Genomic DNA, 15,287 nt, shown 5'->3' on the forward strand with positions numbered 1-15,287 from the left:
AATATAACCATCTTCTTCCAATCTTGACATATTTGCGACCTTGAGGTCCTGCTCCTGGATGTGTGACTTTTATTTTTGTATTCTTAGGTGTAGGTTTTTTTTTAAATAATAAAATATTTTCCTCGTATTGTCTAAACTTTCGCCGAGAAAAAAAAGGGTTCAAATGAATGATAAAGTTTCGACTAAATTTTTAACGAACATAATGAAGGTGGTACATATTAGACTTGTAAGTTGAGATCGGTTGGTCATGGCCCTACTTCGGCTTGAGGAGTTAAACGAATTGATCAAATTTGAGATATTTATGGCCCAGCCCATCTAAAGGGCCAATGACTCTCTTCTCTGTCAAATACCTATAAATATCCTTTCGGCCTGCCCTTAGACCTAATAAAGTCTGACCCTACGATCAGGATGGGCCAACCTTGTACTTTAAAAAAATGTTCAAACTCGGGCTGATCCATAAGTCCTTGGCAAAATCTAGCCGCTCAAAGTATTGATAGGCAATACCATACACTTTTCACATTTCACGTACCTTTTAACTGTGAATGACTTGAAGATGATTAAATAATACAAAATTAATAGGAGATGTCAGGATGTAAAAAAAGATGTGTGGATTACGCCAATCTTTTTTGGTTCAAAAGTTTAAAATTAAGATTCTAAATTTTAAGTAAGTCTCACGCTATCCAAAGTTTAGATTGAGATTAATTTGACCGCACAAAATGCCTGAATTTTAATTTAATTAAGAAAATTTAACCAGGCGAAAAATTCCCATTATCGATGCTCTTACAAACTTAGTACATGCCCTATAAGACATGAGTTTACGTGGCAAATTGACAAGATTTTTCAGTTTGCATTTGTGCATACTAGTAGTCCACAAGGGATGAGAATCCTATTCGATCTTTTTTGTTGAGGATTACATCAGAGCTATTCATCGTATATTATGCGATTAGTTTTTGTTAGGAATTATTTATGTTTAATTTTAAATAAATAAATTCAAAATTATTTATGACCACACGATATACGATAAACAGTTAAGATGCAAGAATCCCGAGGATCCCTACAACTTAGATCAGGATGAGATCCAAATCCTCCATATGGTATTTGTGCAATTTTCCCAAATATTTCATCTTTAAAATTAAATTGGGCTCGGTATTATTTTTTATTTATTTTTATTTTGAACAAACAATATGATTTACATTAAGTGTAAATTGTAGCAATGGTCCATCAACTTTAATCAAATTGGAGCAATGGTCCCTCAACTAAAAATCCATTACGATTAGTCACTTAACTCATCAAACTGCATAGCTATGGTCATTTTCCTTAATTTCGTTAGAATTTTGCCAAAATAAGTTATGTTGGAAGGACTATTGCTACAATTGAGGTTCCTCAGCTCATCAAATCGTGTAGCTATGGTCCTTTTCGTCAGAATGTCGAAATGAGTTATCTTAGAATGACCATTACTACAATTGGGCTAAAGTTGAGAGACTATTACTCCAATTGAGCTAAAGTTGAAGAATCATTTCTCCAGTAGGATTAAAGTTGATGGACCAATGACAATAAATTTTTAATTGAGGGACAATAACTGCACGTTTTGATGAGTGGAGGAAGTAATGGTAATGAATTTTTAATTGATGGACCATTGCTCAATTAAAGTTGATGGACTAATGATAATGAATTTTTAATTGAGAATATGGCATCGGTTTGACCAAACCCATCTGTCCAGAGTCTGCACTCTTTCTGAATCCAGAGCTACTGCTGCTGCTACTTCTTGCAGTTTTTCGTTGCAAATGAGTCTCCTGGTGGTCCTCCTCACGATCCTTACATTCTCATTTCCTTCTGCGACAGCCTCAGCAAGCGATCACAGCTACAACGTAGGAGATCATGTCCCCTTCTTCGTCAACAAAGTTGGCCCCTTGAACAACCCCAGGTACCATTATCTTCCCCATCGCCGATTGAATACAAATTGTTTAAATTCTCTAAATTTTTTGAGAGGAAAGGCTAACAGTTTAAAGTTCTTGCATCGTATGATCCGCCGAAAACTCCTTTTTAGTTTTCATTTTCTTCCCAATTTTTCTGAAACACTGAATTTGAAGATGGAGTACGAACCCCATTTGAATGGTGCTCAACGAACTGATTTTCGTAAAACGATATTGTTTTTAGGACATTAGGAATTTGATGGGTTTTGATTGTGGAATTCATGAGTTTGAAATGAAGTTTAATTGACAGCATTAGGACTAACATTTGAGGGGTAGCAAATTTACGGTGACTTTTAGGAAAGCAAGACAATGGTTGTATATGTAGGCTGTGTGAATATTCGATGAAATTAGTAGTTCTACGATCCAAGTTTGAATTCTCACTTCGTAATAAAAAGCTGATCTGTTCCTGTTTCCTTAACAATTTGCATTGAATTCTCATTTCGTAATGAAAAGCTGATTTGTTCCTGTTTCCTTAACGATTTGCAAGGTATAACAATTGATAGTTCGAATAAAGATGAGTGCTTTTTAAAGGATTGGGGGGGCTTGAGATGCAAATTAATCTTGTTTATTATGTACAGTATAGCTTTAGATCCAGATGACATTGGGTATACTGCATGCTAGGAGTTAAAGATGATAAACTTAAATGAAATAATCTCTCTTTCCTTGGTAACGTTGCCTTCTTTCCGCTTTTAATATTGTTTCCACTTGTTATTCTCTTGCAGTGAGACCTATCATTACTATGATTTGCCATTCTGCTACCCAGGTTAGCCTTTAGTGTCAGAGTGAAATTTTTATTGTGCAATGCTTAGTCGAAGAAGTAACTGAAACCTTATATCAAGATTAATTGTAACTTGTGCCTAGGTTTTCTGCAAGTACGAATGATGCAACATCAGAACAATGAGTTTTCCATCGTTTAATATCACCAATCTTTGCATTACATAAAGAATGTAGGGAAAAAGTTAAACATATTATCAGATCTTTTTGCTTTTCAAGCTTTGTTTTGACCAGAAACTGTCTTGCATTGCAATTTTATTTTCAATAACTTAGTAAGAGTAGTGATGCCGACCATTGTGGCTTGCAGATCCGGTAATCCAAAAGAAAGAATCCATTGGGGAAGTTTTGAATGGGGATCGTTTGGCCAACTCCTTATATCAGTTGAATTTCAGGCAATACAAAGCTGGAGAGAGTCTGTGTCAGAAGAAGCTTAAAGTTGTTGAAATTGTGAAGTTCAGGGATGTTATCAGTAATGAATTTTACTTCCAGATGTATTATGATGATCTTCCAGTCTGGGGGTACATTGGGAAAGTTGAAGATGAGAGTTGGGAAAAAGGGACCAAGTATTATCTGTTCACACATTTGTCTTTTGATGTTCTTTACAATGGAAACCAAGTAATAGAAATACATGCTTTTAGTGATCCAAATCATGCTGTTGATATAACAGAAGATGTTGATATTGACGTTGAGTTCACTTATTCGGTTAACTGGAATACCACATCAACTCAGTTCCAGAACAGGATGGACAAGTACTCAAGGGCTTCATTACTGCCAGTCCGCCAGAAAATTCATTGGTTCTCATTCATTAATTCCATTATCATCATTGTGCTTTTGATGGGATTGCTTACTTTGCTCATAATGCGACGCCTCAAAAATGATCTGAGAAAGTAATACATTATTCACAATATTTTCCAACTACATTATGTTTTTACTTGGTCAGCCTAGTGTAATGAATCTTGTCATAGGTTCTCAAATAGCGATGAAGAAGAAGACAAGGAGGTTGGCTGGAAATACATTCATGGTGATGTTTTCAGATATCCTCCAAACATGCCATTGTTTTGTGCTGTCTTGGGTGTGGGTACCCAACTGCTTGCCATGTAAGCTAATTTATCATTCTTCAGTCAATTCTCTTCTTGTTTCATAGCTTTATGTTTCATAGATAGCATGGTGATAGATATTTCACTCTGTTTTTACCGTGAAGGGAACACCTATAGAACAGAGGGACATCATACCCTCTGTAAATGTTGGACAGTCTAATGTGACCTTTCTTATGTGCTTTCACACATAATTTCATATATGTATAAGATGTAGGACAATAAGAGTAATTAGGCTGATAAGAAGATACTTGGACTCACTCCATCCTTTGGCATCACCAGAAGGTTCCCTAGAATCACTCCAAGGTTGATGTGCCTCACACAAAAGCAGAAAATCCAAGATTTCTTTCCATTAACCCTGATTTTGAAAGCTAACAAGCTTGCCCCTTTTAGGCAAATTGGTACATGAACCTTGAAATATCCTCATTAGTACTTAGGAATTCTAAAGACTAATTTATGACACTTACTGCATTAATTGTAACTCAAAGACAATGAACTTGCTGACTATATGTATAAACTGCACTTATTACATAATACTCTAATTTATTGAATTTTGAACTTGGCTCTGCATCAGTATATTAACCTACAGTAGAATATTGTGATTTTTCAGTACTGTTAAAAAACCGCAGACTATATTAGTGTCAACTTTTAACCTTTGTTTTAGTTTTAACTTTGATTATTTTTTGTTTTAAATCTTCAGGCTATTTATCTTATTTTTGCTAGCATTTTTTGGAGTCCTATATCCGTATAATCGTGGAGCTTTGTTCACTTCTCTCGTCTTTATATATACTCTTACTTCAATCATCTCTGGGTACACTGCTTCTGCTTTCCACAATCAATTTTCAGTGACAGGATGGGTAATTTTCTTCATCATTTTGCTCTAGGATTAGTCTTTCGTTTAGCATCTTATTTATATCTTTTCACACAAACAATGCTAATTTCCAGGAAAGGAGTGTTCTTCTAACAGCTATTCTCTACCTGGGTCCATTGTTCGTAACATCGTCTATCCTTAATACAGTTGCTATATCTTATGGGGCAACAGCTGCAATTCCTTTTGGCACTCTTCTAGCAATTCTTCTCATATATGCATTCCTTGTCATCCCATTGCTTGCTTTTGGCGGGGTGATTGGTTATTGTATAAGATCTGAATTTCAAGCACCTTGTGCTATAAAGCAATATCCAAGAGAGATCCCACAATTAGCTTGGTACAGGAGAACCCCTTGTCAAATGTTTATCGGAGGTCTCTTGCCTTTTAGTGCAATTGCTGTTCAGTTACACCACCTGTATGCAAGCATGTGGGGCTTTAAAATTTACACTCTACCAGGAATTTTGTTTGTTACGTTTATCATCCTCATTATAATGACTGCAATCTTGACTGTCGGCTTGACATACATTCAGCTTTCTGTTGAAGACCATGAATGGTGGTGGAGGTATATTCTCTTCCTCATGCACTCATGAATACGCATTGAGCATTTAGTCGTGTACATTTGCATGAATCCATGTTTCTTCAATTCTGATGTGCTTAACTTTCTATTTTTTGCCTGTCATGTTTTGAATAGAATGGAGATGTTGAATCAAGCTCTTTTCTTTTTATTGGCATTTCCTGTTAGACTTCACTGACGTTGCTGTGTTTGGCTTTAAGTTGTTGATGGTATTTGTTTCATACTCCACTAAACTTTTAACATTTCCCGTCAGTGGTTATAACTTAGTGTTGTGATGCCTTTGCGAATGAGCAGTCTAATAACTTGAGAAAATGTTTAAACTTTTTTATCTGCTGTGTTGTACTGTAATTATGGAAGAATGAAGAAAATGTTACTCAATCTAGCAGGGCAGATGATGTTATCTTCTTAAATGACAGGTCCTTTTCTCTTTGCAAAGAAATTTATTTTGTTTCGGGGCTACTGGGGTTTTCTTGTTTTCCTATGCTAAGTGAGTGCATTGCTTGAGCCAATGTTGACTCTGTCTTGTGGCTGATGCAGGTCTGTGTTGTGTGGAGGATCAACAGCTATTTTTATGTTTGCGTATAGCATTTACTTCTATTCCAGATCAAAGATGACCGGTTTTATGCAGCTATCCTTCTTCATTGGATATAATGCTTGCATGTGTTATGCATTCTTCTTGATGCTCGGTGCCATTAGTTTCCGTGTTTCCTTGGTATTTGTTCGCCACATATACGGTGCTGTTAAAAGTGAATGAACAATTGCGGCCACCATGCCCAAACCCCTGGTGAGGAAACGTGCGAGTAGTCGGTCACATTTGTAACATCTATGATTGAAGAATTTGAAACCACGGTATGAAATCACAACACTCAACTGTGGATGCCGATGTATTCATGCATTCCATTGTAGTAGTTTTTTTAATGATCATGCAACTACAGCAATGCTGGTTAGTTTCTTCTCTATGCCTCCCCCTCTTTCGAAATGTTGGTTAGTTGTACGTATAGTTATGCATTCGGAAAGAATGAAGTTTGATCTAAATATTAACCAATTATTAGCAATGTGTTTACACTTCTAATTTATGGGGTGGCACAAGTCATTTCTGATGCTCTTCTGCCCGCGTTGCTTGGTGTCTGTCCTTACTCCACCGAAATCACACCACCAGACCACCACTCTCTCTCCCTCTCTCCTTGTCCTGCTCGACTACCACAATGGCTCCCTCGGTGAGCAAATCCAGATGGCCGTTCACCCAAAGCTAAGACCCCCTCTCTCTCGCGTCCTCCATCTCCAACTCCTCGTCTTTGGGCTTTCAGAATTGGATTCTGGGTTTTTTGAAACAGAGGGTTCTGGGTTTTTTGGACTGGATCGGTGAAATTGAGGAAGAGGGGAGGAGAGAGAGTTTGATGAAGAAGGGTCTTTTTCATTTGGGTCGGTGAAATTGACGAACAGACGAGGTTTGTTTTGCAAATGGAATTCCATGAAAGAAGATTGGGTTTTGCGAATTGAGATTGGGATTTTTCTAGGTTGGATTTGACGAGGAAAGAAAACAAATGAAACGAAAGAGAAATTATGGGTTTGATTTGAAGAGAAAGCAAAGAAAACAATATAAAATACGGGTTTTATTTTTTCTGGGTTTGAATTCAGAGGAATTCTCGGGTGCGAAGAATAGAAAGCAAGAAAGAAAAGTGAGAAATGAAAGAGAGTAAAAAAAAAGAAGGATTTTTATCACAAATAGACTCTCACCATCAAGATGGTCTGTGAAATTAAAAATCTGTTAAGTGCTGTTGTGGCACATAAATGGGCCCCATAAGTCTTTTTTTTGTCCCCTCACAAATGGTTCTTGAAATTGACCCATGACATCAAAATGATCATTGAATTGATCCGCAACATCAAAATGATTCCTGAAATTGAAAATTGATCAATTGGTCCCTGAAGTAAGTGTCTCAATTCAATGTAGTAATTTCATCACAATTCTGTTAAAAATTCTGTTATGTGTTGATGTGACACATAAATGGTCACACAAGTTTAAATAAATTTAAAAAAAAAATTTACAAATAGGCTTAAGAATTTAATAGTTAATAAAAAAATTGTCAACCTAAAAACCTAGTCACCTTTGATCCCAATTCACATTTCTATACCTCCTTCACTCTCTATTCTCTTAAAAAAAAAAAAAAAAAAAAAAAAAAATCTCAATACACCTATCTTCACACATTTCAACACCTTTCATCGAAAACTTGGATCGAGATCACCTTTGGTGACGACTTGGCGCATTGGCAATGATTTATGGGACATCATCATTAATATTTAGGCGATCAACATCCTCACAACCTTAATCTTGGAGAGCTTGTTCGACGCTGCTCTGGTGGTCTAGTGATGCAAAGAACGAGGATGTTTGCCTTTAGGTAATGAGGTTATAACCGAGGTGCGTCCGTTGTTGGTTGAAAACTACTTCCACACCCCCTCTTAGGCCTTGGTTAAGCCTTGTGCCTTTGAAAATTTATGGAAGGGAGCTCTCTTCGGAGTAGGCCTTACTATAAGAAAAAAATTTCATTGTGTAAAAAAGTATTTAGACAACTTTTTTAATTAATTATTAAACACACATCAGCACATAACAAATGTTTTTTACATAATTGTGACAGAAGGATCATATTGATTTGCGACACCTATTTTCAAGGATTGCATTAATTGATTTTCAATTTCTGAGACCATATTGATGGTGTGGGTCAATTTCAGGGACCATCTTGATAGTGTGGGCCAATTTTAGGACCATTTGTTATACAAACCCGTAAATCTTGTGAGGCCCATTTTTGTGACACATCAGCACTTAACGGAATTTTAAACAGAATTGAAACGGAATGACCATATTGATTTGCAACACCTATTTTCAGGGACTACATTGATTGATTTTTAATTTCATGGACCATCTTGATGGTGATGGTCAATTCAGGGACCATTTGTGATAAAAACAACAAAAAAAGATGTAATATTACTAACAATAAAATATTAGTAAGATAAACTAAAAAATAACAAAAAAGTATTTGAACCCCATAAGTAATTTAATACGTGATTTAGTCCAGATCATACGCTTCACTATCCTTATACTACTTAGTCCATACCAAGCTAATCTAGCTTAGTCCTTGAAGTTAGTCCGATGCAACAAACGCACCCCTAATGTGTTTTTTTAGATCCATAAATGGAATTCATTGAAACAAACCCAATGGGGAGAAGGTACAAGCACATAGTATTATTACCTCATGCGGGGAGTAGCACATCCTAGAAATCAAAGGCTAACAAAACTAACTAAATCATGTAGGCATTCAATCACTGGCGCTTTGCGCACCTAAATGTTTGTGCAACCGTTGCAACTGCTGATTTGGAGTGCTTCGATTCTATCTGGAGTAGTTGTGGATTGATTCTCGTCTTCTTCTTGTTTTTTTATTTTTTATTTATTTATTATTTATTTTTAAAATGGAGCAGTAATTGTGGGATGCTTAATCTAATGGGTGAAATTAATTTAAAGTGTGGGTGTTTTCATCCGATGGTCGGAATCACTGTTGAGGTGGAATTTTACATTATTAAGTGAGGATATTTTTGGCATTTCGGAATGCTTCACCATTTTGTGCCTCACTATATATATATAGATAGATACACACTATATTTATTTAACCAAAAATCAATGAAAATTTTACAAATTAGCCAATATTTAAATGGCTGATTTTTGTTTTGGATTTCACCAATATGATATTTTTATTAATTAAGTTTAGGTCAATAAGAAATCTCACGTAAATTTCAAGCCATATATATTGTTAGAAAATTAATTTTTTGCCATTAGTGATTAGAAAAGTAATTCCATTTTTATGGGCAAAGAAAAAAGTAATTTAATAGCTATCTCTTATATTGCGTCACTTAGGTCTTCAACAGTAATTTAAGTAGTTTCAGGCAGCATGAATACTATTACACTATTGTTGACTTATTGTGATTTTAATAAAGGAAAACTAATGAAAAAGACTTGAAAACTTTGAATTTTAACGATAAGGACAAAATAAAAAGTAAAGTGAATAGTACCAAAATTGACTTTTTAGTGTAAAAATGTGGTTTTTCGTTAAGGTGAATAGTACTGGGAGCTTTTCGTTAAAGTTCTATTTTAATAATTGTAGGAGTCATACTTTTTTATGTAGTTAGATTATGTATAATTTTAAAAGGAAATTAACAAAAAGAGTTTCAAAATTTTAATTTTAAACTATAAGTATTCAAACAACTTTATTTAATGATTACTAGAATTTACCTACACACTTTATGTGTATGAACACATTTTTTAAAAAAATGAGGAGAGAGAGAGAAAGAGAATGTGGGGGGAGTGGGAGGTTTTTGTTTTTGATTATTTTTTTTAATATTGGAGGTATTTTAACAGCACCTGTAGGTGAGGCTTCAATAAAAACAGTAAAATTCAGACCTGTAAAATTACATTATTGCCCATCATTTTTTTTGTGTGATAGAAGACTAATTTGTCTTTTCATCATCTTTTGGTTGACAAAGATGATTTTATTAATACCTCAACTATTGGGTCATTAATAGCTTCATACCTCGTCTTTAAAAAATTTCAATGTCATACCTTATTTATGAATTTGTTGTAATGTTCTACCTCCGTTACATTATCTATCAAATCCTCCGTTATATGCTGACCTGACTTATGTTGGGTCCCATCCTCTCCACATACGAACTTTCACGTGGTCTGCCACGTAGATTTCCAGCCAAAATTAATTTCCATGTCATTTTTGGAATTTTTTTTTTCCAACTATATGTTTTCCTGCCAAAAAAAAAAAAATATTTAAAAAAATTAAAATTTTAAAGGGTCCAATTTTGGAAGATAATACAACCTAAAAAACCAAATGAAAATTCTACATAAACACATGATCCCACACATGTGCGACCCTTTTTCACGTGGTATGTCAGTTTTGTCTTCCCCCTCTTTCTTTCACGTGGCATGCCATTTTTCTTTTGTTTTTGTTTGTTTTTCCCAACAGATTTCTCCTCCCTCCTCGTTCACCTAACTTTCTCGCTCTTTCTCTCATCTTTAACATCAACTCTCTCTCTCTCTCTCTCTCTCTCTCTCTCATCAATAAATATTTTTAAAATACTACTATTGCTTCTCAATAAATATTCAAGAACTAATGCCTATATTTCAATAAATATTTTTAAAATAGTGATTGTTTCTTAATAATTATTTCTTTGGATAAACAATAGCATATGTGATTTAAATTGTTAGCTATTAGCATGAAGAAATTAGTAGAAATCTAACATGTAATAGAGTCAATATGCATGATTGTTTCTCAATAACTATTTTAGAATCAGTGATTGTTTCTCAATAAATATAAATGTTTATAAAATAGTGACTATTTCTCAATTAATATTTTAAAAATATTAATTATTTTTTAATTAATATTCTTAAAAATGGTGTTTTATTTATTTATAAATAAATCAGAAAATGATGGTAAAAAATAAAAAATAAAAAAAACAACAAAAATAATATATTGTTTAAGTACTTAACTTGCAAATAAAAGGAGAATGACATGAGAGAAAGGGAACGACAACCATATATAGAAAATAAATTGATATATGGTATTACAAAATTATCAAAATGTTATCACAATTCGTAACTTCTTATTTCTAGCTTTGTTTTGCACACCATTTGTGCCCACAGGCTAGCAACAATGAATGCTACAATCTTGGGAGGAATAGGTTCTCCATAAATGTCTTGAGCTCAGAGGTCCGAAACAAAAAGCATAATAACCCATAAACGAGCATTTTAGTTAGGTAAATTACACAGAATTACCTTAACTATTAGGTCATTAACAGTTTCATACCTTGTCTTTAAAAACTTTCAATGTCATACCTTATTTACGAATTTGTTGCAATGTTCTACCTCTGTTACATTATCTGTCAAATCCTCCGTTATATGCTGACCTAGCTTATGTTGGGTCCCATCCTCTCCACATATGAACTTCCATGTGGTCTGCCACGTAGATTTCTCGCCAAAATTAATTTCCATGTCATTTTTGAAAAAAAAAATTTGAATTTTTTTTCCATCTAAATTTTTTCCCGCAAATTCTTTTTTTTTTTTTTTTAAAAAAAAATTAAAATTTTAAATGGTCCAATTTTGGAAGATAATACAACCTAAAAAATCAAATGAAAATTCTACATAAACACATGATCCCACATCAACACATGATGTAAGCTACAGATGAACACAAATCCTACATGAACACATGATATAACCAAAAGATGAACACAAAGTCCACTTCAAACATTTAATCCATCCAACATTTACAAAGATATCCATTTAACATCCTTATATATCCCAAAATGTGCAGTGCACTGATTCAGAAAACCTACTGTCAAATCCATCTAGCAAAACAGTGCATTTTTAGGATTCCAAATCAGTTCAAAAAACCAAAAGAAATTCAATGTTTGTGATGTCTAATTCCAGAACCCATGTACCATAATTTCAGTTCCTATTGCACATAAAACATGAACTGAAAAACAGTAATTTGTTACAATTTGTAGCATCTTTAGGTCTTGGTTTGCCTTGTCTTTCTCTGCTTAGTGGATCTCGGTGAATGAGCTTCAGGATTTGCAGATGAACCATCCCCTATTTGTGATGCATAATTTCAATGTTCATTACAAAAGGTCAGATGCAAAGCAAAGTTCTAAACTAAACTTGTTGTTGTAAACAAAGGAGAGGATTAGGTTTTTACCTTAGATTTCCTTGTCCTATTTTTAAGTGCAGCTTCAGCTGATGATGATGCTCTCCCTTGTGCCAATGTGGATGCCTATAACAAAGTACAATATCATTCGAGCACATGGATTAAGGATTGAAGGATTAAAGAAAGTACAAAATGTTACCTGTTTGTCCCTTGGAGGAAGACGTGGATGATGGGTCCTTGAATTATGTCATTCTTGCTTGCATATAGTGCACTTCAAAGGACCTTGCCCTTTCCTTCCTAGCTTAAGTGGCTTAGGAGGACCTTCAGGATTATTTGGTGGGTTGGTGGGAGTATGTTCACCATCTTTCTCCAATTAAGTAGCTTCTTTGTTTCTTTTCTTTCTTGGTCTTCCAGGTTGCCTTGTATATAATGGAGGCAAGATTGGTGGGTTTTCAGTATCCTCCCACAACGACATACCATTCATTGGCATTATTAAGTGAGAATAAACTTCCAAGTACCGTGCCTTTGAATAGTAAGCATCCACATAATCCTCAGGTTTTTCTCTTTTGAAATGGATGGCAAATATTGCATGCTTGCAAGGTATTCCTGTCAAGTCATACTTCCTACAAGAACATGTCTTGTTAACTAAGTCCACCACATATTGTTCCCCACCTCCAACATCCACTTGAAATTTGGTCGTTCCTGACCATTGTGCAATGCACCTGCCACTTAAGAATTTGGCTTCCTCCAACTTCTTCTTAATCTTAAGGCAGAGATCTCCTACTTGCTTCATCATTATACCTCACCTCATTTGAATTTGGCTTTTGCCTTGACACTAGTATGACTGCATTGAATGATTCACACAAATTATTTAGCAACATGTCACACTTTGGATAGGTATCAAAGTGGGACTTGCTCCATTGAGTTGCATGCTTCTTCACTAGCCATTTGTAGGCCTCTTCATCTAGCTTCTTAACCTCTTTCATTGCCTTTTTAAAGTGTGGAACCGTTGTTGTTTTGGCAACTGCCCTTGAAAAAATTCCCATAGTTTATGTACAAATGCCTCACACAGAATTTGTGGTGGCATATGGGGAGAACCTTTTGAAATGCTGGAATTAGCCCTTTTTTCTTGTCACTGATAAATGTCCACCCATTTTGGTTTTCTATACCCACATCATCAGCTAACAGTTGTAAGAACCAAATCCAAGCTGCCTTATTTTGCATTTCCACCACTGCATAAGCAATAACCCATGTCTCATCCTTTAGATCAATGCCAGCAGCACATAACAACTGCCCTCCATGTAAAACCTTCAAGTGGCACCCATCTAAAGCTATCAAAGGTCTACATCTTACCTTAAAGCCTTCTTTGCATGCCCCTAAGCAAACATATATCCTCTGAAACCTTCCTTCATCCAACTTCAACTTCAACTTCACAGTGTTTCCAGGGTTAGTCCTTCTTACTTCCTTAGCAAAATCCCACAGTTTCGTATATTGCTCTGCATGTTTCCCTTCAATAATCTTGAAAGCTTTATTAAATGCCCTATAAGCCTTCATATTTGTACAACCATGATTCCACTCGGATTCCACAGTGGATAAAAAGGATTCAACCTGCCATGTGGGATTGAGCTTTATCCGATCCAAGTACAAATCTATGAGTAAAGAAGCAGTCATATTCTTATTTTCCCAAGTCCTCCCATAGGTGTGGTCATCAAGGATTGTCTTGATTTGGATGCTGTTTGATCCATACATCTTGCTAGCAGAACACATCTAAGGGCAGTCATTTACACATTTGGCAATAATCTTCAACTTCTCATTCCGATGAAATTGAATTTCCCTATATCCATTCACCAAGGAATACATCATCACGGCTCTCTTAAATTGCACATTGTCTTTGAAAATAAGTCCTAGAGTAAATTTTGGATTCTTCATGTCCGTTTTCTCATTAAACTCTGGATAATGCTCTGTTTTTTTTTGCCTCCTTCATCATCTTCAGAATGTACACTTTCTAGATCATCAGAATTATAATCTGGATCATGAACCAAATTCACCTCCCCATCTCCAGCTTCTTCAACCTCTTGTTGTCCTTCCTCTTGTTGTCTCTCCCTTTCTCCTTCATTGACTTGCTCTTCTTCTCCTTCATTGTTCTTCTTAGTTTGCCTTTTTTCCTTTTTTGAGATTGCCTTCGTGTTTTTTGCTCATATTGCACCTCATGTGCTTCCTAAATCACATCATACTTAGCAAAATTTAGGTTATCTTCATCACTCTCATAATCACTCTCTACAAAGTCACTGTCTTCTTCAGGATCTTGTTCATCACTTCTTTCTTGGTCTCCTTCAAATTTAAGAGGTACATCAAAAAAGGTATCACTTTGTTCCCTTTCACCTTGTTCACCAACTTGTACATCTTCATCCTCAACTTGTTCATCAACTTATACACCTTGTCCTCCAACTTGTTCACCAACTTGTACACCTTGCCCACCAACTTGTTCAACAACTTGTACATCTTCAATCTCAGCTACACTTGTACCTGCCACCTTCTTTTGGTGAAAATCATCATCCAAGCACATAACTATCACCTCTTCTTCAACAGACACCCTTTTATTATCGAAGGGTCCTTCAATAGCTAACAACCCCTTTCTTTTTCTTAGTTTACAAGTCCTTGCCATAACATTCTCTTCCTCATTACTTAATTCCTCAATAACCACTGTGCTTGGACCGGTGTACACCATAGACTCCATAAAATGTTGTTCCTTGGTAAGGGCTTCTTCTATAGACAATTCTTAAATGTACATGTCTATTAGCCGAGCCGTTGGAACAAAGTTGCACATCTTTGGCATCACTTTGAATGGGCTTCAAACCATTACTAATGTCCATGTTGGGAATCTTGTAGTAGTAGTTCATGAACATGTCACTATATCCTAGAGCTTCCACCCTATCATCTATCTCAGGGAGTGACATTAAGTCCTTATCGCAATAATCAATATAATCAACTTTCCCCCAATGGTAGTATTCATGATCGAGCTCTCCACCTTGATGCAACCGAATTGAAAATAGTTGTGGATAACCTGAAATTCATAACCAAAAAAATAAAATAAAAAGAGTTAAAACCCTAGGACCACAGCCCACCCGAAATTTAAACAAAGCAAAGTCCAAAGCACATCACAGAGAAAAGCCCTAAGCCATAAGCCCTGACCCCTGATCCCTAACCGTTAACCCCTAAGCCCTAAATCTTAAGCCCTAAGCCCCCTAACCCCTAATCCCTAAACCCTAAACCCTAAAGCCCTAACCCCTAACCCCTAAACCCTAA

The 15,287-nt window shown here is 35.5% G+C and overlaps 2 protein-coding genes across 2 annotated transcripts; one reads left to right on the forward strand and one right to left on the reverse strand.

Annotated features, from left to right (window-relative positions):
• The first annotated feature begins 1,652 nt into the window (after positions 1-1,652).
• Positions 1,653-6,338, forward strand: LOC137742339 (transmembrane 9 superfamily member 5). The gene is made up of 7 exons (XM_068482182.2): positions 1,653-1,924; positions 2,696-2,736; positions 3,055-3,634; positions 3,713-3,844; positions 4,542-4,698; positions 4,787-5,271; positions 5,821-6,338. The coding sequence occupies exons 1-7, from the start codon at positions 1,785-1,787 to the stop codon at positions 6,035-6,037; spliced, it is 1,752 nt and encodes a 583-aa protein (XP_068338283.2). The 5' UTR covers positions 1,653-1,784; the 3' UTR covers positions 6,038-6,338.
• Positions 6,339-12,354: 6,016 nt separating this feature from the next.
• On the reverse strand, positions 12,355-13,910 carry LOC148692926 (uncharacterized). The gene is made up of 2 exons (XM_088680267.1): positions 12,766-13,910; positions 12,355-12,683 (listed from the first exon to the last, which is right to left on the reverse strand). The coding sequence occupies exons 1-2, from the start codon at positions 13,025-13,027 to the stop codon at positions 12,355-12,357; spliced, it is 591 nt and encodes a 196-aa protein (XP_088536393.1). The 5' UTR covers positions 13,028-13,910.
• Positions 13,911-15,287: the final 1,377 nt, after the last annotated feature.

The sequence above is a fragment of the Pyrus communis genome, chromosome 11 (assembly GCF_041283825.1).
Source record: "Pyrus communis isolate YQ-2024b chromosome 11, ASM4128382v1, whole genome shotgun sequence".
Taxonomy (NCBI): Eukaryota; Viridiplantae; Streptophyta; class Magnoliopsida; order Rosales; family Rosaceae; genus Pyrus; species Pyrus communis.

Coding starts and splice junctions, on each gene's coding strand:
- LOC137742339 (XM_068482182.2), top strand. CDS start 1,785: ATGAGTCTCCTGGTGGTCCTCCTCACGATCCTTACATTCTCATTTCCT. Junction 2,737..3,054: donor TTTGCCATTCTGCTACCCAG/GTTAGCCTTTAG, acceptor TGTGGCTTGCAG/ATCCGGTAATCCAAAAGAAA. Junction 3,845..4,541: donor GGTACCCAACTGCTTGCCAT/GTAAGCTAATTT, acceptor TTAAATCTTCAG/GCTATTTATCTTATTTTTGC.
- LOC148692926 (XM_088680267.1), bottom strand. CDS start 13,027: ATGGGAATTTTTTCAAGGGCAGTTGCCAAAACAACAACGGTTCCACAC. Junction 12,684..12,765: donor GAGGTATAATGATGAAGCAA/GTAGGAGATCTC, acceptor CACAATGGTCAG/GAACGACCAAATTTCAAGTG.